The sequence below is a fragment of the Melanaphis sacchari genome, unplaced genomic scaffold (assembly GCF_002803265.2).
Source record: "Melanaphis sacchari strain LSU unplaced genomic scaffold, SCAv2.0 Contig25_pilon_pilon, whole genome shotgun sequence".
Taxonomy (NCBI): Eukaryota; Metazoa; Arthropoda; class Insecta; order Hemiptera; family Aphididae; genus Melanaphis; species Melanaphis sacchari.
In genome coordinates, this window is record NW_020271133.1 from 1,754,540 (window position 1) to 1,782,479 (window position 27,940).

General features: G+C 34.6%; 1 protein-coding gene across 2 annotated transcripts; it reads right to left on the reverse strand.

Moving 5' to 3' along the window:
• LOC112595136 (serine-rich adhesin for platelets) lies at nt 1–27,940 on the reverse strand. Of its 2 annotated transcripts, XM_025340229.1 has the most exons (9): nt 26,462–27,940; nt 22,610–23,953; nt 3,386–3,520; nt 2,499–3,144; nt 2,251–2,394; nt 1,610–2,187; nt 1,263–1,535; nt 702–1,200; nt 1–539 (listed from the first exon to the last, which is right to left on the reverse strand). In XM_025340229.1, exons 1-9 carry the CDS (start codon nt 26,930–26,932, stop codon nt 85–87), a joined length of 4,545 nt encoding a protein of 1,514 aa, XP_025196014.1. In that variant the 5' UTR covers nt 26,933–27,940; the 3' UTR covers nt 1–84. The 2 variants fall into 2 exon arrangements, with proteins under 2 accessions (XP_025196014.1, XP_025196013.1); XM_025340228.1 differs by having other exon boundaries at nt 1,610–2,394.

Below are 27,940 nucleotides of genomic sequence, written 5' to 3' on the forward strand. Positions count from 1 at the left end.
ACTTTACACAAAAACAGAGATATTAAAAAAAAAAAAAAAATTAACACGTGTTTTTGACTATTCTACAGTATTTAAATATCGAAATTATCCTCGCAATAACAAAAGATGTTCTAATTCATCAGCAGAACGTAATAGGAAAGCCGCTGATTCCCTGTAACCAGCAATGAGTTGCCTTACAGTTACCACGTCGGCTTTGTTTAAAAGTTTACTGCTCGGTTGTACTGGTGGTGTTGTTTGGTTAAGCATCGATGGTTGTATTGGAAGCGTGGGCGTAGTGCCACTGGAGATACTGGATGTCGTGTTCATGGTTGGAAACAGCTGTAGCATACCAGTAGTTGAGGACGAGTTGTTACTGCTGATTCGACGGTGGTTGACAGTCGTAGTTGATGTTGATGTAGAGAGGCCTCTAAAACCAGCACCGCTCATGTATCCGCCTCCTGTTGGTGCCGGAGGAATAGCAGCCATAGTACTAGTACCCATACTGTGGGTGGTAGCAGAAAAAGATTTATTAACACTCAGGTCGGTCGGTCCAGCAGTTTCTATAAAATTATTGAAAAACAATTCATTATTAAACAAGTTTGCACATGTATTTTTTTTTTTTTTACTTCAAACGACCTATTATATTTTAGCATTAAAACTCAACAGTTATTTACTATATAATATAATAATATAACCAAAATGTGTTTTGTGTTTTGCCTTACCATTATTATTAGGAGATGAAGATGTAACGCTAGTTCCACTAGTCACATTTGACAAGTTCAATTCGTCATTAGCAGTATTGGTCATGTTTGCCAAATCACCACCAGAACCTCCTTCAACAGATTCAGTTACTTCTCGACGGTCACAGCCATCTCGGTTTTCTGCTTTGTCGTTACCATTGCGATGCTCAGTATCAGCTTCAATAGCATTAGTGGACGTTTTTTCAAAACTGCTATCACCTGCACCGGCATCTTCATCCGATGACGTGGAGGACATTTGTAATGTGGCTCCGCTACTTCCATTTTGGTTTAATAGTAGAGTACCAGAAGGTTGTTGAAATACATTAGATGTCGATGTTGAAGCAACCGAATACGGATAAGGCTGTGCAACGGGTTCAAGACCAAGACGCATTCGTCGAGCATTATCCGACTCTCGTTGACAAGCTACTGCCAATATAGTTTCAGCCTGGGCACTTGTTAAATGTGCTGGAGTGGGTCTTTGCTATAAAACAAATATCATAAAATTATAAGAAAAAAAAAATGGTATTTATTGTCAATATATACCGGTTGTACTGTTGGATCAGAAGAGGAACCATTTGCTGGCCATGGATTAGTGGGTGGAGGAGGTGACGATGAAACACCTCCGGATTGTGGCGTATTTCGCTTATTACGGCGACATGATTTCAAATAAGTTCTGATACGCTTACGTGACCTGTCTGAAAGTTCAGGAAACTGTCGTCCACACGAGTCAATAATTGCCTGTACCTTATCTTTGGGCTGTCTGCTAATTGGCACTTGTCTATCTAAATTTTCGTCCACAAACAACCGGACAAACATCTATATTTTGGAAATTATTTATTAATAAATTGATATAACTGATATATTATTTTTTAATATAACAAATATCTCACATTGAATGCTTTTAAACGCTCCGGATCAATATGATGTTGAGAAGATGATCCAATGGAATGTTGATGTTGCTGCTGTGACAGAGAACTGGCAGAAGTTGTGGTAGTTGAAGGCTGTTGCCAGTGCTGGCGGTAGCTTGTAGTTATGCCTGAATCAGTGCCATCATTTGCATTGTTATTGCCGTTACTAGCACGTTGTAGTTGTCGTAAACGTCTGACTTGTTGCCTGCGCAATCGCCGAGTTTGTGCAGCATTTCCATCGCCACCATCTGCATTTCTTTCTCCTTCTTCTTCATCTGCATCTTCTTCACCTTCTTCAATATCGTCATCATCAAGGTCCTCCTCCTCTTCTTCTTCATCTTCTTCGTCTTCTTCATCTTCCTCATCGTCAATTGCCGCGTCATCTTCGTCTGCGTTCATTGCATTCTCAGCACCAATTCCAATATCGTTACCAGTAACAATACCGTTAGTAGTGGTCACTGACATACCGTTTGTTTCTTTGGATGGAAGTCGATATGAAGACGAAGGCGATGAAATTGGTGGTGGTGGTAATGATGGTAGGACTTGTGATCCAGCTGTAACTGTGGCCAGAGAGTTAACCGACGAACCAAATAGTTGCTGAAACTTTGGAGGTGATGACATACTGTGATGATGTTGCTGATGCGCTGCAGTGAGAAGGCCCAAAGGTGGCCAGAGCACAGTTGTCGTGGTAGTCGGGAGTCCAGATGTCGAAAAGCTGCTGTTTTCGTGCAAACCAGTACTGCTTGTGGTCGTATCAGCGTCATTTTCTAAATTAAAAAATAAAGTGTATTTGTATAGTACACATCAACGAATGCGTTGGAATTGTATTAGCATTATTGTTGGGCGTTTTATTTAACAGTTAATAACTTACTAGAATTCAATAGTCTTGGTGAAGGCGATGATGTTGTGGAGGACGTAGGAGTCCCACTTCTTCGGTACAGCTGTTGTTGTACTGTCAATCCTGTACCACTGGTACTTCTGCGTTTGTTTGTACCACTGATATTGTTGTTTTGGTTGTAGTGATGCGCCATCGGAGGCAAAGACAGTGGCAAATTTGGAGGTGGTGATGTCGAATCACCTGTCGAAGACGCTGCGGCTGCGGCCGCGGCTGCTGCGGTGGCTGCGGCAACAGCAGCCGCCGCATACTGTTGTAGTTGCTGTTGGATGTGCTGATGATGATGATGATGTGCAGGCGACAACCCGATGCCCGCAGCCGAATGAGGTGGCAGGGCGAGCGGTGCCAGTGGTGACAAGGCGTGGTGATGTGCAAGATGCGAGTTGGGGTGTAAGGACGATAATGGTCCACCGGGCGAGATACCACTGCCGACGGACGACGGAGGGCTAAAGAGCAGAGCGGCAGCAGCCGCGGCTGCCGCGGCCGCCATTGAGTTGTCATCCGCCGATCCATCCACGTCCATCATGTTACTGTTGTTAACAGAATCGTTTGCCATGTCTAACCAATGCCGGTGGAAATTATGGTGACTGTTGCTGCTGGTAGTAATTGTATCTAGCGACTTCTGGAAATGTAATAACATATAATTTTATTATATACTTTGAATCCAAGTTCAATTGATATGATAAGTTTCGATTTAGTTTTAATTACTAAAGCATATTGAGTTTCATTCTAAATTGTCAAACATAATTTTACGAACCAATGCTTTTTCTTAAGAATAAATACCATTATTATTTAATAAGCAAAATATCTTCAAGTATAATAAGTCAATTTTTAAATATAAAATAATTATATTTTATAAGTACCGCTAGTGAAGACGGCGATGAAGACGTTGCAAGACCATTCATAATACTCCTGGATGTGTGATGCATATTATAAGGATGGTGACCAGTGCCATTAATCCTTTTGTTTATAGGCGAATGTAATGCTGCACTCTTTTCCTAGAAATTAAATTACAATTTCATTAAAAACACAGTTCATAAACATTTTTATACACCTAGTTAAATAAGTCATGATTAAATAACATAAATTATAAAGAAAATACCCCAAAATATAAATACTTTAATCTATATTTCAGAGTTGAAAATTATAAAAAGAAGATTGTAATTTGGTTATAACCAATTTTAACGAATTTTAATTTGATTACTATATAAGTACTAACATCATCTTACACTAAATTCAAAATATACTTATAAATATAGTTTAATTTTGACTTTATACGATAGAATGAATATTGTATTATAATTTATATTTATTCAAATGTTTAGTATCTCGAACATTTTTATCGTCGTAATTAGTTTTATCTATTTAACTTATTGATTATATTATATAACGTATATAACTTATAATTATATAAACCGTAAACATTCTGAAAATATGTTTCTTTAACTTATAAATGTCACACTAATAGAAAAACATTTGTTTAATAAATATTACTATAATAATTGTATTTTTATGTGTTATCATATTTACATATTTAATTATTTTTATACATACATATTATATTATATATATTATATGTACCTAGAATTAATGGTTTTTGTATGTATATATCATTTAAAGAAAATATTTAAACATAAAATATTTAATTATTAAAACATTTAAAAAATAGATGGATATTGAAGTTTTTTTTTTTTAGTGAACGCTACAGGTTAAGTTAGATTAACTGTTAAGTAACTGTTATTAGTTTGAAATCGAAAGTGTACAGTACGAATTTGAGAGGTGTATAGCACTCGAAAATAATAAATAAGTATACATAAAAATTAGGTTTAAACAAATTCATGCGTTTATCTTAAACGTTACAATAATAATTATGGTATAAATGTGTTTTGTTGTAAATAAGTTTGATCAAGAGAAATACAAAAATTTGAATCTTTGATAAATTAATTCTTAAACAAAATAAAAAAGATATTAGAGATTAAGACATTCTAATCTGAATTCAAATACTAAAATTAAATTGTAAATAATTTACTTTTTTATTAATAATTTATTTTTCGATGGTACTCGTAATATTATAGTTTATAATTTGGTAGGATTAATTATTTTCAACTATCAAACAAAATTATTTTATAATGATTTAAATTTTAACTAAGTAGTAAAATTTTGATTTGTTATGTTTTGCATTGTCAATATAAATACGTTGTATTAATGTTCATAATACATTTTTACCAATTTTAACACATATTTTTATTTTGATACGATAATATTGGAGCCTATATTAAGTATGGTTAATGTTTTCGTTCGCAAGTGTAGTAGATAATATTTGTTAGTTGTTAATAGCAATATCGAAGTATAATTATAAAATTAGAAATTGAATCTTAAATATTTGAAAAAACTCATTAAACACACGGTAGTTAAAATATTTATCTAAAAAATAACATTTTAATATGGTATAAATTAGTTCATATTTATAAATAATTATATTTTATGTTACATCATAGAAAATTAAAATAAGAGGTAAATGATTCTAAAATTCAATTTTTCATGAAAATAATACATAATATTATATAGAAGAAATATATTTGTTATATGTTTATTTTTAAAAATGTCTGTAATGAATGTATATGAATAGTAAATCTATGATTCCACTTACGACAGTATTTTATAATGCATATAAAAATAGGCATAGGTTATGTTTGGTTACCTAAAGCACCTATAAGGTACTTAAATATCTACATTTTTTATAATAATTATTGGAGCTATGTAGTAGGTACGAGTAAAATGTTCTCGTGTTTTGTATGAATCATAAATTGAGCAGGGGTGTTGGTAAAGACACCTCGGTTATGATTATATACATCAGACACGTAACAGAATTATATTTTTCCGATACTTTATTTGTTTTGGAAAAACATCAGTTGGTGTGGGTATTCAATATCTCTACACATTAATACAAGGTATTTAAGTTGTCCTCGATCAGGGTCTAACAATACATGCATAGCCAATATTTACGCAGAAAAACCAATAAGCTATTTAAAATGACGATGTATAATTTGTCTTGTTCAACTTTTTCAATATTATTCAATACCTTTGGTATAAATATTTTTTTCTTGTCATTAAAAATATAAACATAAATTTATTTCGCATAATATTATTATACATGCAAATTGCATTCGTTCTCAAAATAAGTACCTATACAATCAAAGATGAGAGCTAATAAGTTACAATAGTATTAAATACTATAATAACGCGTATTGATTTTAAAGACTGTTATTTTGTATACACGATAAGTTTATTTGGCATTATAATATTTTTCAAATCGAGTAATTGTATTCTTACATTTTAATGATGTTGAACACGATTTGAGTAATTTATTAGAAAACATAAATTACAATATTCCGGATAAAATACAAAAGGCGATTGATTGACACTTTTTTCACTTCATTCACCTCGTGTTAACAATAATTATGTTATTCAATTTGAAAGCAAAACACACAACAGTTATACCCGAATTATCACACATTTCGTTCGATAAACGATTCTAAACGGAGCTCATACAAAAATCTCGTTGTTGACGTTTTGTCAAAGCCATACTTGCTGACAATATATTTACAACAGTCTTCGGAAATTTTTAAGAGTTTTCTCACGCTTGAAAAAGCTGTTGAAAAATTGAAATTAGATTTTCGATCCATAAAAAGATATCACGAGAAACTTTTGATCATTACTCCCATAAAAAAAAAAAAATCGTTACAATATAAATATCATTATAAAAACTATATAACCCAATACTTTTCTCACTTTACTTAGAATCTAAAATTTTAATTTTTTGCCAAAGCGTGTAAATATACGTAACGCGTAATAATCATGAGCATGCAAGTGCATTTCGTATTAATTAATATATTATTGGCTAATATTTTAATGTATTATTAGTTGCGTATTCATTATACTTGTTTAACGTATAAATGATATATGTATCAACAATTCTATTAGCTAGTTTATTTAAGTACACACATGATTTAAAGTGTTGTTTATTTCCATTTAAAGATAACATGACATTTATGATTAAAAATCGTTGTATTTACACTAAAAATGAAAAATAAATAAACACACAAAATGCTTTCTAAGTAAGTCCGTATACACAGGAATTTCTTTTATTGTTTTATTTAATTCCCGTTGTCTTTAGTAAGTCACTTAAGAATTGAGAACACGTAAATCTCCTATTAGTATTAAATTTTATTGTGTTTTATATAAATCCTTCTTTTTTAAAACTTTGATGAAGTATATAATCATTTAACTTTATAAGTACTTGAAAATTGTTAATGTATAAATGAAACAATTTAAATTAAAAATCATAGATCATAAGAAAAGAATAACAGTACAATATGTAAAAATGATTTGAATTACTTTATATAATAAAATCATTTAGTAAAAAATGCCTGGGTATTCATTTATTTATTTATTTATTTATTGAAATATTATGCGGGCTTGGATCCAATTAAATGAATTAACTTAATACATAGCATTCGAAGATATTTTTAAACAGCAACAATAACTAATTTAATAAAAACAATTAAAATAGAAATATGTGTATAAGTAAATTAATTTATACGCGTAAATAGATAAGCAGAAACATGATTTTTAAATAATTGAAAGGAAACATAATAAAACCTATCAATGTTTTAATTGTTTAAAAAATGTATAATACTTAAAAATGGTGTGTTAGTAGCATAATTAATAGTTTCAAGTTTAAAATTTTAAATAAATTTATTGATTGGGTGTGAGTTGAGGAAACTTTGAATGATAGACGACTTAAGAAGTTAGGACAGTCAATATAGCTTTTTAATAACTTACAAATAAAATATAAATCAAACCTGATTCTGCGCTGTTCTAGGGATTCAAGATTTAAGTAAGTAAGTAAAGGATAGTAAGTATATGGGGAGTTCTGGGTATATTACATTTGAAAGCTAAAAAGCGTAAGAACTTATTTTGAACTTTCTTAAGGGTAGTTATTAATCTAATATTATATGGTGACCAAATAATAGAACCATATTCTAAAACTGAGCGCACTAAAGAACAATACATTTATTTAAAAGTATTTTTATCATTGAAGTTGACATAGCTTTTATAAATGAAACCTAGCAATTTTAAGGCTTTATGATTATGCAGTAAATATGAGCATCAAATATTAATTTAAGTTCAAAATATATATCTTAATAACGTCAGTTATTCAGGGCAGATGTATACAATTGATATTTTAGTCAAAAAAAGTATTGAAATGTAAACGAAAGAGTTATACAATTTTTTTGTACTGATTAAAAATCAAGTTTAAATCAGATTGCAATAATGCAGTGCCCTTAAAACAATTTATAACACGGTAAAGTTTAATATCATCAATAAAAAAAACTTAGAACTATTTAGAAAAGTAATTTCATTAATATATATTAGAAATAAAATTAAGGGTAATAACCTTGAGGTAGATACACCCGATGAAACTAATATTAGTTCCAACTAAAATTCTTTATAAACAGCAATTTAAGTGCGCTTTAAAATATAAAACTCAATCCAACGTAAAAGTGGGCCACGCATGTCTACATAATTCAATTTATGTAAAAAAAAAAAAAATAGAGTGATTGACTTTATCGAAAGCTTTAGCAAAGTTAGTATAAATAAAACTGAAAAATCATCAATTAAAGAATGTTTAAGTATTAAGGAGTTGATAGCAGTGATTCAGACAGCCTAAAAATTAAAACAATATTAATTATCAACAATATTTTTGTTTAGTTCTGGAGTTATCTTATCTGACATGATAGATTCAAATATTTTTGGTGCAATTGAAAGTAAAGAAGTTGGTCTGTAATTTGAAATATTAGCTAAATCATATGATGTTTTAGGAATAGAACGGATAATACTTATTTTGTTTCCCATATATCTAAAAAAATTCTACGAGACAAAAATAAATTAAAAATTTAAAACAGAGGAGGACATTGTTGATAAAACTGGTAAGATTTTAAATCAGACCCAGGGGCCAGGACTACACTTCGATCTATGACTATTTAAAACATTAAAAACTTCGAATATTATGGTAATTTAACAAAAGAATAAAATTATTTGCAATAAGTTTTTTCGAGTGACTGCGCTTAAATCAATATTAGAATTATAAAAATGGCATCAATAGAATTTTTAAAGTTAAAATTGTAATAATTTAAATACATACAGTATTAGGTAGAAATGTTTTTTTGCATTTTTCATTTATAAATTTTCAAAATTTGGAGGATTAATGTTTACAATTGTCTTTAATATTTTTTTAGTAATTTAGATAATTTTATTAAGAGAGAGCTTTATATTGAGAACGTAAATTTTAAAATTTATTTTAACCGTTAATGAAATTAAATCTTCAAAAAATTTTATGAGTAATTTTTTTTTTTAATACTAAATTGTTTAAATCAATATTAAATCAAATAAATCATAAGGTATTTTTAACGAGTTTTTTTTTTTGAAACGCTGATTTTATTTAGCTTTTGTGTTATTTATAGATAATAGTAATAGTCATTACTCATAGTAAATGGGAGTTAGAAAGAAATTCTTAAAAAAAATTACATTTTCAGTATAATAAATTTAATTTTTAATTTTTTTAAGTTGAAAATGTAGCCATCCACTTTTACAATTATACAAAATAATAATTAATATACTATGCAGGACATTGGTATTGTGTAATTATGTGTGATATTAATATAATATGACATTTAGTGGTCTAATGTGTTATTAGATAAACAATAACTAAATATAATATCTGCAGAAAATATAACTAAATTTTAGTAAATTTAATTTACTAAAGTATGACCACGCATAACAATACATTCAAAATTTAGTGATAATATGATATTAAATATTATATAAATATATTAATATCCCTAAGGGTATTATAAACTTGTAATGTAATTTAGTAGGTATATTTTTATGAAGTATGATAGGACAAAATTAATATAATATATCTGAACTATTTAGATGTATAAAATTATGTTATTTTCATAAATCATATTTCTATGATTTAAATGTATATCAAAAGTAGATAGTTAAATATTATTTAATTAGTATATTAATCATATTCTTTAATCTTCGCGTATTGTAATTTTGGTGTATTTTTTATTGTTTTATTTGTATCTAAAATGTGCTTAATTATTCATGTTCTACAATATTTATAAATTTTATAATTTGAAACAAAAACTGTTGGTTAAATTTATTTCATCCTAATCCACAATATATCAATTTTTTTTTTTATAGTACTGTAAATTTAAAATAATAAATAATAAAATGTTGATATTACACGACCATAATATTATTAAGTTTAGCATAGAAATAAAAAAATATTAAATTACTATAGAATTCATTGTTTTCAAATTACTATGACCATCATAAAGCTAAATCAAAATTCGCATAATAAACCCAAATTCTTTATATTTATTTTAGTAAATACCAACGTAAAAATATAAAAACGGGTAAAAAACGGAATAATAAATATTAATTATGGTAATTTTTTTTTTTGAATGTTATACCGAACAAAAACATATTAAACAGAAATTATCTCTACGACAGGTGCTAACATTATGTAGCAAGATCGGAAAATGATAGAAACATGTTACACTGTAGGCTCCCCAAGCTCAAGCAATCAAGACAATATTACCGATTGTGTATTGCGGGTGTATTGATTCTGTCTATTTGTGGACCGAATCTGCGAAGTAACTTTACATTAACTATTAAATAAGAATGACTGTGTTAGCTGTTGGAAGAATGTCCGATATGGCAGCGATCAGATGGGGGGTATAGTGGGTCCGAGATGAAGTTTGGACAGCAGGACTGATTCTATTACTATTGCTGCTACTACTAGGGTTTCTTCGAAACACAAGAGGGTAAAGTAGAATTTTGATGAAAAGGGGAGGCGAGGTGGACGCTGACGGCGACAACGATATAGCGCAGCAAAGGACAACGACGACACTGCGATGGGTGATGAGGGAAGGGGGATTAGTAACACCACCACCCTGTACCAGCGGTAGTGCTGCCACTTCCGGTTGAGCTTTGTCGACATTGGTGGCCGGAGGGGGTGAAGGTATTGGTGTTTGGGATAACAGGGAGTGCGGCGTGTAGAGGGGTACGTTGGGAATAGGGTACCCAAACAGCATCGGCTATATAGGACGTATAAAATATATACGTACACACACATATATATATATAAAACGGATGCGTGAAGGGCCTTCGGGGCCGTGCCGGATAGGTGGTGCGGTCGCAAAACCCCCCACACACGCATACATATACGCACACGCACACATTTACGCATACGCAAGCATATGTGTGTGTATGTATGGGTATACGCGTACACAGAGAACTGATGAGTTTTCTCCTGGGGGATAATGGGGATATGCAGTAATGGAGGGGTAGAGGAGTTGTGACGAGAGAACGGCGGTGCCGCCGGAATTTGTTGTCGGCGATGGTGTGTGGGAGGTATGAGTGGTGGGGTGTGACAATCCCTGTGTGAACCCTTGGGCCATCGCCGCTGCCTCCACTACCACCCGTCCTGCTAACGTCCTGCTGTAGCGCCCACACCCCTACGACCCCCGCAGCCACACGTCCGCAACGTCACCACAAACGCACACCCCGACCACCGCCACCACGCTAAGCTATATACCGACTGCGAACGTTCTAGTTTATTAGTTATGTTACTACTAGGTATATAAGACGAATAAATTCAATTTCGATATACACTTATGTATAATGTATATACCTAGTAAATGATATTATATTCTAGCTAACGTTGTTAAAAGTACGAAAATTATTTATGTTATGAACCAAGTATAGTAAGTGGTAATAGATTTATTGAAGAGTGAGATATGTCGCAATACGTATTCATCTGATTATTAAAAACACAAATAACATTCAATACCTATAATATAATATTACTAACAGTTTTCGTTTACTTATGTATACAATTCAACAATTTAAATAATAAGTAGATATATTATTACTAAACATTATAAGTTTTGCTAAGTTGTATGTAATAATGTAAGTAATTATATTAATTCTTTCCTAAGTCCATAGGCGTAGGGTGGTCAAACTTTTTTGGGACTGTAGCCCTTCTGGAGTAGACATATAGTGACTCATGCAGGACATCTTCTGCATTTGGGGAGGGATATTTTCCAAATGCGGGGCTAAGTCTCTCAAGCCCCCCCCCCCTAACTATGCCTATGATTAAGTCATTTAAACATCTTTGACCATGTTTAGAATCTACAGGGGAAAATTAATGTGCAATGTATGCATTGTTATTTATATTGTTGTTATTGTAAAATTGATAGAGAATAAGAAATAAAAATTAACGATTCTTGGTTGTAAACGGAAGACCATAGTGAACTATTCATAAAAATTGTTTCGAGTTTACTTGAAACTTTAGAGACGCGGACGAGCTAGTATAAGTATTAGAAAAAGCACTACAATTCTCCTAGAGAAATTTGTTATCTTAGAAAGAGAAGGGCGTGGTGGTGGAAGTAAAAAGGTTTTATGCTGTGCACATTACTTATACACACGCGTTTTCAGACACATACACAGGGGTGTAAGTAGTGCTATATATATAATAGTAATGGTTCATGACGATCGTGTGGAGTGGTGGTGGTAGCGGCGGCAGTAGGGTCTACTAACTTTTGTGAAGAAAGAGAGAGTGGTGTAGAGTGAAGCAGAGCGGTGGTCGTGGGTAGAGTTTGGGGTAAAAGAGGGCTTTTCGTCGTTCCCGTCCTGGTCCCATCGCCTCCGGTTCTGTGGTAGTGGTCCCGTGTGTCCTATGCGTATATCTATATATCTATATATGTTTGTATGTGCACGTGTGAGTAGGTATAGTATGTGTGTTGTGTGTGTGTGTGTGTGTGTGTGTGTGTGTGTGTGTGTGTATATTCGTCCTCTGGCAAAGGATATTACATAGTAGTGTAGTATGTATAGAGAAGGAACAACAGCGTGAGATGGGGTGAGTAGACGTGTGATGGGCAGGCGGTGGCGACGATGATGTGGGTAAGAGGATGAGGAGAGTGTAGTGGCGTTGGTATTTGTGTGCACGCGTGCGCTTGTATGTGTTTGTATGTCGAGCTAGAAGTGTAGTGGTGTTGGCAAAAGCGGTGGTGGGTAGCGGGACAGCAGGACGAGTACCTCCGCCGCCACCACTACCATCTCTACGCGCCGCCACCCATGCCGCCCGCTGTGGTATATAGTTATGTTGTGTGTATTTTGGACGACGACGACGACGATAAAGGCGAGGGTGGTGATTTTGGTATAGGTGACGGGGTGGGAGAGGGTCACTGGGGGAGGGGTGAGGATTTGACAGCGTCGGGAACGGCCCGGCGGCGGTGTTGGCGGAAGCGGGAGCATTAGAAGGTAGAGAGGGTGTGTGGGAGTGGTATCTGGGTGGACGGGACGGTGACGGCGGCGTAAGGGTCAGGGTAGGGAAGGTCCGTTATAATAGTGACAACTGTGATGGTCAAGTGTACACACATCACGAACGCTAAGTGGTGTACAGAACCAAAACGTGCATTGTCGAAAAACTAAATAAAATTAAAAGTTTGCATAAATGCGTGTAAACAATTTGCCGCCAAAAAAACATGTTATCACGGCGTTGTCGTGACGGCAGGGCGGGTGTGGCGGGCGGCGACGGTTGCCGACGACGGCGGGCGCCGCTGTTTTGATAACATTGAGATAAAATTAAAATAATGTATACACATATTCACTCTACCAGTTTACCGCACCCGCCGTCGACGTAATAGTAATAACAATAACAACAAACGACCCGTTATCACGATCGGTACCTATTTAAAACAATAATATTTACGGTCTTACGGTCTTACTCCTGCGTATACCACAACCTCCAATAAACAAAACGCTTTTTTTCTTTTATCGAATTTGCTTATATATTATATAATAGTAATTAGATTATATTTTTATAATATTTCGTTCAAATGCTAGTCATTTGTACAAAATGTTACAACAATATTTGAATATTTATGTACAAAAAAATACTCGTCATTTTTATTTTTGTATTTACAAAGAGTGTACTACAAATATATAATATATATATATATATATTAAATTTTTTTTTAGTAAAAATAATTTTATTATTACCTTCAATCCTTGCTTCCGTTTGGCTGACATTGTGGCTTTTGGATTAGTAAAATTTAAATAATTATCGGCACGTCTAAGCAAGACCGTGGTTTATTTCATTTCCGGATATTTTTTGTTCGATTAAAAAAGTTTTATTTTATAAATAAACAGTATTTTACTAACTGAATTAAATTTTTAATAAGCTAATGATAAATATTAAGTTAATTATATTTACTAGAATCGCTATTTATTAATGTCCGAATTAAAATGTAAAAAGTAATATCTAATTTTTTAGAAAAACATTCTTTTATAACATTTTAAAACGGCATTAAATTGTCCAATAAAATTTTTCCGAACAAAATAAATTCTCGATCGAGTATATTTTAAATACGCGAAAATGAAAAATAAAAGTAGAGAGAGAAAGAGTGAGAGGGTGTAGGAGACCTCGGTACGTGTCGTTGGCTGGCTGGCTGGCTGCCGACTGACGACTGATGAGGACTGACCGCCTATGTCGCCTTCGCCGTCGCCACCGCCAAGAGCGTTACGTTCACTATACGACAATGACGTGGTTTTTGTCGAAAGTGTATCTACTATCTATACATCACTATATATTGTCATTATTTATCACTACAATTATATGTTTAATATATAATATATATATATAATTTTTTTTTTTATTATTATTTATATTGTTTATATGTTTTATTTATTAAACGATAAACTTATGTTATATATATATATATATATATATATATATGTATATATATTATATATACCATATTACATAACATAACTAGTAAATACATAGCTATATATAATACCGGACAAATATTTAGTAGTGGGTGCGGTGGTAACGTAATATGATATTCTCCCCGGTGACAATTAAACACCCTTCAAATAAAAATAAAACTTCTCTAAACACACATACGTATATGCCTATACATATAGATATATGAATTATGGAAACACAGACTACACTACATTACTGCACTAATATAACAACACGAATCGATCAATTGGCATTTAATCTATTACTGCGCCGAAATATTGTCTATGATGACAAATTATAGAGTTAAGGCTAACCGGCCGATGTGTTTTAGAAACACAAATACATACGATGAAACAAACACATCATAATATAATACGTCTGGAAGATAAAAAAAAAAAACAACAAACAATTTCAAAGACGATATTCGTGTAAGCTATTTTCGAAATCAAAATTCCTAACAGTGATCGGAAAATTGAAATTGTCGCTAGATCATAGATTCCATTTCGGGAAGCGAATGAGTGAGGTGGATACGTCGTTTGATTCTGGACTGATGGTGGCAATGTGGGTGAAAAGGGGGCTTTGTTTGAATTCTGCAAGGGCGGGTGGAAATTCCGATATACTGACACGAAATATACATTTATATATTTATATAGATATAGATACACTCAAAAAGTATATATATTATTATTATTGTGTGTGTGTTGATATTGTGATATTGGTATTGTGACTTTATTATGTATTATTGTGTGTGTAATTGTGTTATTATTATTGTATTGTGGTATTATTAATGATATTGACCAATGATAGTAGTATTGTGTGATATTGTTGATGATGATATTTTGCGTGTGCGTGCGATGTGCGGTAGTGTATATGATGACGTTATTTGAGAAGGCAGCTGGCAACATATATATTTTCTTACGCATGTAGTCGTTGTGAATTTGTGATAGCAAAAAAATATTCATACATCCAGTACAACATTTACCCTGGTTTTCTATATACCTATTCAGCTAAATCCGGAAGAGTATGTTGGTTGTATATCGTATATAAATGTTAGAATATAAAAAGAAACATTGCGAACGGATGAGATGACGATAAAAGAGAAAAAGGAAACGACAGTGAAAAATGAAATGTATACAATAATAAGAGATACCAATGATTACGGTGCGCTGGTGTCCATGATGTTCGAGGTATGGCGTGTATTAAGAAAAAAAAAGTTTCGTACATAACAGTGTCATGTCAATGAACGGAGAGATAAAATTTTTTATGCCGTACAATTTAATAAACATTCTATGATATAACTGAATACACGAGTTTTTTTTTTTTGGCAGTTATTGCATAAATTTAAGTTTATGCGTGTGCGAGTGAAAGAGAAAACCAATAGCAGCGTAAGTATAATAGAATACTGAAAGCAGAATACATAGGGAGAAATTAATTAGATTTAAATGCTGGATGATAGTTTAGATGCTTAAAATCTCAGGAGAATATAGTATATTTGCGCATATACGTAATATGATATATACATATTATTCATATGTGTATCATGTATATCATATTTGTGCGATAAACAGTTCCTAGCTGCACCCGATTTTGTTCAAGAATTTACTAGGTATTCACCTTATACGTTTACAGTATAACGTAGTACAGATAGTTACTCAGAAGACGACGATAAAGTGGTAGCCGTAGGGTTGAAATAATTTTTAGGAGTGGCGGACGAAGTATAGTGTCGTGTGAAAGATTGCAGTATATACGGTAGCAAACGGCTTTCTAAGGCGGTGGTTGTAAGAGCCTATAGAGAAAAAATAAAACTGCTCTGTTGGTGGCGGAAATGGTAGTAGATTGGTAACGATGGTACAGAGGGGGGCGAGTGGAAGAGAACAGTAGAGGAAGTAGCGTTGATGACGTCGGCTGCTGCCGCCGCAGGGTATAGCTTTAGCTGTTGTATAGTAATATTGGGCAAGACGGTAATGGAAGTACATATAGAGCATGCGGAATGGGGTAGGTATATAGTGTAGTAGTAGAAGTGTAGAGGAATATGGCTAGAGGAGAAGGCGGTTTTGTGTGTCCCAGGGGCGGTGGTAAGGAGAGGAAACGACTATACGAAGAAGGACTGACAGCTGGTGCTGTTACGGCTGTGACGGTGGTAGCGATGGAAGAGGTAAGGGGAACTTTGTCGGCAACAAGGGTCTACTACTACTACTACCACTGCTGCTGCTGTTACTGCCATGAACTGGGGTGACGGGGGTGTAGAAAGAGTGAAAGAGAAAGGGAAGTGTTCCCAGTTTTGGAGGACGGCGGTATAGTAGGTATCTACCTTCCACCACCGTCACCTCAGCCACTACCACTTCACCCTTACATCGTATCACCGACTGACCGGCTACCCGGCTGGACGGCGACGACGACGACAACGACAACTACGACGACGACGACGTATTACCTTTCGAGTTTCCTCCGTACACTTTATCAATGGCAAAGATCCTTTTCCGGCTCGAAATACATTTCTCTACAACGTAGGTCCAAACTTACCTAGTTGTTATTATAACTATATTCTACAAAGTATAATGACGACGTTTTGGAAAACGAGCACGACTTAACACCAATACGTGGTTGTCGGGCGCTGTAGTAACAGCTGTATAGACATAGCCGGACAGACTCTCGAGCATACATTATATACATAGTATACCGTACTAAGGTAGTGTCATGAGTGTGCACAACCCGTCAACAAATATTATAGTAAAATCGTGCTGTATATATATATATATACATATATACATATATACATAGTATTACAAGAGTAACGAAATAGAAGGGTAGGTACGATTCGCGCAGTAGTAAAGGGAACGAGAGTGAGTGGCATATAACTGAGGAGGCGGTTGGCGGTGGGTAGTAAAAAGAAGAAGGAATGCGTGAGTTTATGTGTGTGTTCGTGTGTATGTGTGTGTGCACGCGTAAGGATAACGAGTACGAGGCAGGCAGACAAGTTGTGACGCGGGTGTGTAGGGATCGGGGGTGGTCGTCCGTTTTTAGAGCGGCATGCGGTATATACGGTGCGTGTGTGTTCTGGGGTGGAGGGTGTGACAAGGGTATCGACGGTAGTGAGAGGGTTAGTGCGCGGAGTGGTGTAGTAAGTAAGGGTCCCGTTACCCGCACTCCCGCACACGCACACGTCACCCTCGCTGTACGTACCAAAAGACTCGACGACGAGTGTGTGTGTGTGTGTACGGTGGGTCCCATATATGTGCACCTTTATATATATGTGTGTATATATATATATATCTGTTGTAGAGTATAGCAGCAGTACCCCGCGCGCGTAAACGACCCCGACCACCGCCACTGTAGCTTTGCTATATCCTCTATAAACCCTCCGTCTACTAAACCCCCCCGTCACCGACACCACTGCTCCGGGGCACTATATCGGACCCGTTGTACTGTAAGGTCGAAACAAACGAAAAAAATACGTGTCCAGAAACGTATATAAAATAAAAAAAAAAAACGTGCGCATATACGAGTCGAGAATGAGAAACGTATAGCGAAAGATAGATGAGAGAGAAAAATGCACTTTAAACTTGGCGCTCATACATTTATGATAAAAATGGGCCAGTTTTGAATGAGTGTAACGTAAGTATTGGTTTGTGGTAGCAGTGGGTTATAGTGTGTATAGGACTGCACAGCAGTGTGATCGTGTACAATAGTGAAAAATGCCTCTTCCGATACGTGCATAGGTATATGGGTATATTGCGAAGCGCACGTGTTCGCCATCATCCCTCTAATCGTTTACCCCTCCGCCGACTCGGTGGTAACATCATCTACTATTGTTAAGTGAATGCAGTACCAAAAATGTGTGAATTTGAAATTATCGTTGCTCTTGCAAATATGGTAGTATATTTCTCGTCAGACAATGCGTTCACTTATCATAGGTGAACATTATATCGTAGCCACTTCGTAAAATTTATCTCATCATGTTAATTTGTCGATTTAATGAAATGGAGACGTATTTTTTTCACACTTCGTAAAATAAGAAAATATTTCACGAAACGGTCATTTTTTCATGAAATGGACACTCCAATTTTTGATATAGTATAAGTTTTTCACAAGTGATCATTCACTTTGTAAAATAAAAAGTTCATCACTTAAAATTAATTCTATTATTTATCTATCTTGTATTATTTAATTCCATAGTATAAGAAGTTTTACACAATATCCTATACATTTAAGTTGTTTTTGTATAAAGTTATGTTAAGTTATAGAAAGTAATATTTATAAATATTTAAAACATAATAAATATATACATATAAATATATATATATAAATGCTTATTTGAAAAAAATTAAAAAGAATTACGTAGACGTAGTTAAAATAAATATAGTAAATTACGTGGATTATAACTTTACTATAATTAATAGTTATGGACTATGGGTAATAAATTACGCGACGCCGTGTATTGAACTAAGATGCAATTTAACACTCGTCGCTATACACAATACGTACAGATTTTTATTTCTTCGTACAATATAGAATATGGTTTATCATTAAGTTTTTAAAAATACAATACTAATCGATAAACAAACTTATTAAGTGAAGATAATTTATTTTGGAAAATATTTTTCTTAAAACCTTACCCAAACACGATATTGACCGATAATATTAAATGTATAAAAGTAATGACATTTTAAAAATAGTTTGGATGCTTATATGATATATTATAAAAAATAATAAAAAGTTTTCCCAAAATATGATGAAATGCGGGTAGATATACAAAAATATTCAAAGTCAACATTTTTATTTAATTGTGTTCAATATGCAAATTCAAGAGGTCGAATACTACTTATAACTAAATAAAAATAATAATTGAGTGCAGTAAATATTTTATTTTATAGATTGAATGATCATTTTATGAAAAATTTATGTGATGTCAAATTGAAATGTTAAATTTTTAGCGATCGTTTCGTGAAATATTTTTGTTTTTCACAAAATGTGAAAAAGCCATTTCTACTTCATGAACTAGATAGCTTTTCATGAAAAGATCGATTTCGTGAAGTGGCTACGACATATATACCTTTTGTTACTCAAGCGAACGACACTCAGGTATAGATGAGGTGGGTGAGGATGACAGGTGCAATTTAGAGAAGTATATGTGTATGGAAGTGTGAACATCACACTACACCTTGGTAACAGTGGGTGAAAAAAACCAATAATAAATAAACACGGACATTTTCCAAAGGGACGGGGGGGCACGAGCCACGACCATACTCGTGAACACTATACCTACAAAATACAACGATAACGCGTGCGAGCGAGCGAGGGGACTACGTATACACATGGTCGTTAGTATTCCAGTTTATGTCAATGAGGGCGCCGGTGGTAAGTGAGTGTGAAAAATAGAGGGTCTTATAAAGGTTTCGGCAATTATTTCGTTAAATATATTTTTAAACATCTAAAATAAACTTCAATAAAAATTCAAATTCATGCAAATACACTCAAAGCGTTTGTTTAAACGTGATTAAAATAGTACACGAGGTCGTGATATATATATATTACTAAATAGACGCATAATTAATACCTATGTTAATGCACATTTATAGAATTCAGAATGGAATTGTACTATTCGAAATTTCAAGTGGAACATTTTTCATTAATTTGATTTTATTTCAGTGTTTATAAATAGTACTAGGTATGTAGAAAAAGTGTAATATGCAGACAAATATTTTGATCTCGGTTTATTACATGGTATCCCTACATACCTAGTTAATTATACGTCTATATTATAATAACACTATTAAGCATTACTTCGTATTCGACAACGTGTACGGTGTACCATAAAATCGTATTAGTCCTATGTGTAGTTTATTCAATGAATTAAAAAAATTATTTACATATTACTACAATTTATTATTCGTTGTTGTATTATTATCATTATTTATGTTTATAATATACGATTATTTAATAATTTTCAGTAAAAACGAAAACCATAATTATTTTCTTAGCGAAATCGCAATTTAATCTGGCGCTTTAACGATTTTGGAATGAGATATTGGATTTTTGTTTGTTTAGATGTCATTTAAACTTAAAAACAGTTGCTACAATTTGGACAATACGAGTAAACACACCGAAATAAGCCGGTCAGCTACAGCTGCTGTCAGTACACACAAAGCATATTGATGCTTTAGCGGCGGTGATCGTGAGTTAGGTGTACACATCCGGAAAAGACGGTCGAAATAAGAAATACGCACTTTGGTAGTAACCGAGTGACCGTTGCGTTAGGGGAAAATTGTTTACGGAGGCGGTATTCGGTAGTAGTGGTGGAGCCGGATTAGTTTTCGAAGCTCGTCGACCAAGGTTAGGACTTGGCTGGCAGAACGGGGAGGTGAAAAGGCCACGTTGCAGTGATGGTGGTGTTGTGTAGGCAAGGAAGGTTTGTGCCCATGTCAAAGTAAACAGCGGAGGAGGTAGTGGTGGCCTATGAGTGGTGGAAGAGTAGTTGAAGGAAGAGAAAGAGGATTGATGGGACCAAACGTGTGTGCCTCTGACTATTACTACACATAGTATTCGGGGGTCGGGGTAGATAGTAGAAAGACATACACACACACACATCCATACTTTCCCCAGGATGCGTGAGTGTAGTTGTATATGTGATGATGAGAGGAAAGTGGTAGAGTGTAAGCCTTGAGTGAACGAGGTAGAGAGGTTTTGCCTCAGGGGTTTGTGTAGATGGCTGCCACCGAACAGTGATGGGTATGCGGTCCGTAGAGAGGTAGTGGTAGTGGTGGTAGAGGTGTGATGGCTACGCGAAGAGACTACACACGCACAATATATATATATATATATATATATATATATATATATTGTGCGTGTATATATATATATATGTGTGTGTGTGTATATATAGGTCGGTGGATAAGGCCTGTGTGGCTGGCAGGCAGTAAGGTGGGTGGGTGGATGGTAGCTTGCAAAAGAGGAGCACACACAAAACCAGGCCGGGCGGTGTTACAGTCGACAGGGCTTTTGTCGGTGGCTAGCGGAGAGGAAGGGCACAAACGAAATAAGAGGAACACGGTGGCGTCGATGGAAAGGACTGTGGGACGGTGGTGAAGTGAGGAGACTAAAACCCCAAAGCGACGCGAGGAGGACTTTGTCGGGTCCGCTGCCGATTTCGTATATGTAGTGAATGGGAAAAGCGGAGAGGGATAGCGTGATAGTGGTGTGGGTGGTGATGAGCGGTGAGGGTAGAGTATCCTGATCGTGACCGACTGCGGATAAGGCGGTGAAGAGAAACGCTCTCGCGCGTGTATATATATAATACGTGGGTTGACGAGGGGAGGTTTTTGGTGAAACGACTGTGGTGCGTGTGGCAGAGGGTAGTAGTGGTGGCGGTAGTAGTACCGAATACCCACCACCCGCTTGTTAGCCGAGGGTGGTATACCCCGTAGCACTCGGCCTGTGCACCACGTCACGCCGCCGTCAAAGTCCCACCACCACTCACCTCCGTACCCTCTTACTATACTACTACGCACACTACTACCCGCCTTCCTTGTCGGTGCTTGCCACCACCCTTGTCGTCTCATACTCGCCACCATCCCTACGTCTGGTGCTTTTTTCCTTTTTTTCTTCTTCCTTCCGGCCCAAATCCCCAAATCCCTACTACCCTCTAACGCTACCGCCGTCACTATACACACCCTTCCGCCATCACTACCGCCGACACACTAATGTGCTCTGGTGCTGCTGCTGCCGTTCTCACCCTCTCCCCCGATCATCATCAGTCGTAATATCCTCAAAGCTCTATCGGCTCTCGGCAGTGTAGGCGACACGCACACACACGATTGCAACCGGCTCTGCTGCTACTACGATCGCCCATCGTAATAATAGCGTAGTAGTAGTAGTCGCATTTCCTTTAACCTTACTCGGTCGACCTATCGTCCGTCATCCATCTTCCTCAGTCTTTTCCTTTCCTTTTCTTGGCCTTTCTCTTCTTCTTCCCATTTGCGGCTCGTCCTATTACATACAAGCGTGCACCACTCTGTCTACCACGAATATAGTACTGATTTTGCCCAGGCCAAATTCGGTGTTAGTGTCAAACTAAGCGTGCCACAAAATCGCAACGCATTTATAATATTCACCCAATGAAATATGTTACTCGCGTGTTTACTGTATATGGTACGACTAATATGGTCATAATAATATTTATGCTGTAGTATAGCCTTACCTGGTTTTCGTCTAATTCGTCCGCTTCGGTTCTGTCGATTTCAGTGAATTCTTTTTTTACTTCCAGTGGTCCTTTCATCGCTATGTTCCTTGATAAAGCGTCATTGACAATATTTTGACCATTGTCACCATCACAACAGTTTATGGCCGCTACCGTTGTTTTTACGGCCGAGGTCACCACAGATGCCGCTTTATCATAGAAATCGTCATCGTTGTTGTTATTTTTACGATTACCTATCCCTTCACCTAGTCTTTTTTGTATTTTGGCCGGTTTAGGACCTTCATATTCTTCATCCATCCCTCCACCTCCAACTTTTTCTCCCATCATCGAGTTATTTTGTTCATCTGTAATACTTCCATCAGCCTCTTCGTTAACACAACTACCAACATCATCATTACCATTGTCTCTATAACTATTTTTTACCACATCATAATCACCATCACCATCACTCACCGACGTGTCATCCTCTTCGTAATTACCTCCACGACGACCCAACGATGATCGGTTCAAACGTTTTGGCCGAACACGTCGACGTCGTACGCGTTTACGCTTGTAAAAAAAATCATCTGCGATAACGGACGGAGACGACGACGACCGGATAATCGTTTGCGTGGGTGAAACCGTTAATAGTGGCGACGAAGATAAGTCTAACGGTTGCATGTTACTGTTGACACCACTAAAATCGCTACCACCAACACTCACGCTTAATCTGCTACCGTTACTGCACACTCCCCATTTTGACCACCAGCCACCACTCGTCCTACTGACACCACTACCCGATTCCGTACGGGACGACAACGACGATGACGATGACGACAATATTAGCGTGCAACTGCTGTTGCTACTATTTTTCAAAGTGCTACTACCCGAGCTTGAGTTGCCGACTGTTGTGGTAGCGGCGTCGACGACTTCTATGACTTGGCACGGCTGTCGAATGTTACGTTTTAACGGGACTGTACGTTTACGTTTATTACCGCCCTTCGTTGTTGCGGCCACGGCGATTTGGCATTCATTATCCGTAACGTTCTCTTTGTCGGCCCCCATGGCTATTTCAGTGGCGACAATCGGATGCGTACCACCCGCAGATTCCGGTTTTACGGCACTGCTGCTCTCTTCGTTCTGTTTCACCGGAGTGGAACACGCGAACTTTGATGACGACCATTGCTCTATGTTAGTGCAGTGAAAAAGTTCAACGTTAGTAACGGCAAGTGGAGTCTGTTGTAAATTGTCAACGGATGCGTCAACTGTAGATGCCGGTGTAGGATTACTAGTGCTGCACTGAGGACATCCCATCAAAAAGGCAGTTACTGCCTCCCTTGGTAGAAAAGCGTACGTCTCCATGATCTGCGTAATCACGATAATTTGAGTAAACACAAAACCAATAATAATCTGCAGCAACGCGTAATCTACTGATAATAGCGTGTATGTTATACTATTTTTTTAAATAAATTATTTTGTATAATGTATTTTATAAAAAGTTTAAAAATATAATATTGTTGTTCATATTTATAAAAATGTTGTACATATACAAACATAAAAATTCATCAACAAATATAATACTTAAAATACATATTTATATATAAATACATTTATTAGAGATGGAATTGTTTGAAGTTCAAAAAACTGAACTGAAGATAAGAGTTTGAAAGTCGAACTTATAGTTTTAAAAACCTTAACCAACCCGAATTAAACAGAAAGTTAGAAATTCTACAGTTACCTAAACCAAACTTCAGAATAGTTCAAATTCTAAAAAAATGTAAACGTTGTTTATTATTAACAAGAAATGTTTCGGATGTTTATTTTTAAGATTTTTTTTTGTTGGTTGTTTATTTTTTAGACGTATAATATATACGTATTTTATGCTTTTTTGTTATTTTTAAAGTGCTGAGTCAAATTCTAGTTGCATTATTTTAGATTCTGGTCGAAGTTTTGTTTTTAATTTTGAGGGTGGTTTCTGATAAAAATTTGTAATAGTTGGTAATTTTGAATAGTCAAAAGTAAAAATTTCCAACACTTTTCTTAATAATTGAGAAATATAAAAAAAAATTAAGGACAAGAGGTAATTTTCACGCTAAATCAGTTTTTGACGAAATTGATTTCTTTATTTTATTAAAAATTTAAAATAAAAGATGAAATAAAAACTAGTGTTTGTATTTTCGTTTCTTACACATTGTATAGTTTTTAAAATGCTTTGAATTTTTTTAAATAACAGAAATTTATAAAAACTAAAAAATAAAAAACTGAGCGTAAAAGCACAAAAATAATTATAAATGTTTCAAGTTAAAAAAAAAAATGTATACAGGTAAATCAAATTATTTTTTTGTTAATGTTTGTAGTTAAAATATTTACGATATTGCATATTCATTGATAAAATAACTACCTCTTACACTCTTTAGATAATTTTTGTTATTTTAATTTGAAAACGAATAATTGTAGATATTTAAAATTTTCATCAAATGTTTATAATATTATTTCCTTTTTGGTGTGGTGACATTTTTTAAATTTTTTGACTTTATTTAAGGTATTAATAGTTATGAACTATATAGTTTGATTCATTTTTCATTTCTTTTTTAATAATTTCGATAAAGAAATATTTGCTTGATAAAAATTCTTGAAAATTGAATATTTTAAAAATTTTAAATATTTGTGCATATCATTTTTTTATATGTATTTTATGCTCAAAGTTTAACAAAACTCAACAAAATTGTGATAATTTATTGACTACAAATATTTTATAATAAAAAAATATATATAATTTTAAATTTGTATAGCTCAAGTTTGAAAATTTAATACAATATTTCTCATAAGTATAATTCATTTTAGAACTAAAAATCTGGTTCGGTTCGACATACGATTAAAATGAGAAGTTAGGCAAATGATTAAAATATTCAGTTAAAGATCATATTATTTATGAGTTTGACCCGCTCTTCTAACATTTATGTGTACATACATAATATTAATTACTTATACCCATTGAAATATTTTAAATGAAAATTAAAGAATACATTTCATTAAAATAGTTATACATTAGGTGTTTAAGTCAATCCGATTACATACCGTAAACACTAATACGCTTAATGTAAAATTTTTAAATAAGTGCACGGCTTATTAAAATTCATAGGTTATATATATATCATATTGCTAACGAGTATTATACGTAACTTCATAAACATAATAACTATAGACTTTTTATTTCGGAAGACTTTTGAGGTCTACCTAAAATTTCATTTTATACCTGTACTATATATTATAGCTTTAATGACCTACTTTTTTAATTTTCTTGTTTGGTACATTGAATATCATTATATTTATGTTATATACAGCCTAACTTTATCATACGCCATCGTATATTGATTGACAGCATTAGCGTGCTAACGAGGGAGCGAGGGTATCTATGATGATGCACCCAATAATTATGATTATCTACTCTTTGACTTATTTTTGTCCATTCATTTCTTATAATTTATTGTTATAATAAAAATATATGTTTTCTATGTGATTTTTAATATTTTATAAAAATTAAGTTAATTAGTAATAATAAAATATATATAATGGTAAAATAAATTATATTTATGTATTTACCGCCATCGCCACGAGTATATTACACGTGATTAATGATATGTCATTATAAGTTGTTACTATAACTATAACAAGTGAATGCTAAAATATAAATATATTTTTTTTTTTTTTGTAGTAATCTGTTCTAAGAATAGTCAAAAATTAATATCAACTCCCTCCCCTTATTTCAAAAAGTCTGAGCTCATCGCTGATCGACAGTGTTCCAAAAACTAATAGTGACGTTATATTCAGATTCAAGGTAAATATAAATTATATATAGGTATAGGTACTCACCATCCGGTGCGTACGCTTTTGTCCAGAGTGTCGCGCTGAAACACCTCCACCGCTGCAATGTACCCTGTATATTATGTCGAAGAACTCGTCGACCACGGCCACCTTCTTGTAACTAAAATGCTTCTGCTGCTGCTGCCTGGATCCGCTTCCCGTCTGCACCGTTTCCGCGACCGCTGTACCACTGTTCCTGGTGTCCACCACGTACAAAACGTCCGAATCGTCTGGTTGCACCGCCGCACCCGATGACATCGGTCTTCCCATCCGGAACCCCTTGGCTCGCACCCAGAACCGGAACTTGGAATTGTCCGCCGCGCGCCGCAACTCGCCCCTGACAGCGCGCACTATTTGCTCGTACTTGGCCCGACCGACTATCTTGGCACGGCAGCCCGGCCCGTCGTACTGCTTGCGGATCCACTCGGTGTACCATCGTCTGTGCTGCTCTTCGTACTGCTCCTGTTGTTGGTCTGCCATCGCCGATACCGCTGATTACACAGCAGCTGAATCAAAAACAAAACGTTTTCGTTGAAAAAACATAAGACCTACGAATAACGGCGTGTAAACCGCGTTGCAGATAAATGTCAATCGCTAGTATAAATACGAAACTATACAATAAATATTAATAAGTAATATTAAAAACAACTACGAATACGATAAATAGCTTAAAATAATAATTTTATATCAAATCTGCTCTGCGAGTGATTTCCACAAATAGTACGACAGCGTGTAGAATTGGTGCACTATGAAATAATATTATATGTTTAATATAATATTATGTTATGTGTTAAGGTAGAAACGTGTGTGATTTATTATACGACGAAAAGCCAACGGCAGCTACACAATACAGCTTGGTTATTTGAAAAAACAAGTCGTGCAGTTTTCCGTTCTATACACCTGAAACACAAACATCGGTCAGAAATGATGTATAAATGCAACGGATCAATTAAAACACGATAATTATTATTGTTGTATGATATTATAATATAAATATATCATATATAATATCAATAGTATGAATATTGGAGTAGGTACAGCTTTGAAGACTTCTGAACCGCTGAAAATCAAAAAAAATAATTATATTATATCATACAATGACGGACTGCTGTAATCGACACTACTAATAAATAATATTAATAAAAAAAAATTTTAAAAAAAATAAAAAAATTAAAAATTAAAAACGTCTTAAAAGGCGCGTTAAACGACAAAATAAAAATTAAGTGTCGAAAACCGCGATGTCGCCGCGCGGCGTTAAATGTGCGACTATTAACGGTCGGCGGCGGCCGTGCCAAAAAATTTCAAGCGGCCTCCAAAACGAACAACACACGAAAAACAACGACGACGAAAAAAAATTCAAAGTCATATGTTAGGCAATAGTGAGTATGTTGTCGCAAGCGAACCACAATAGTGTGCACCGTATAATTTATTATCGTATCGCCTTCGCATGTGATATAATATTATGTTATATAGCTATGCGTCGGGTCC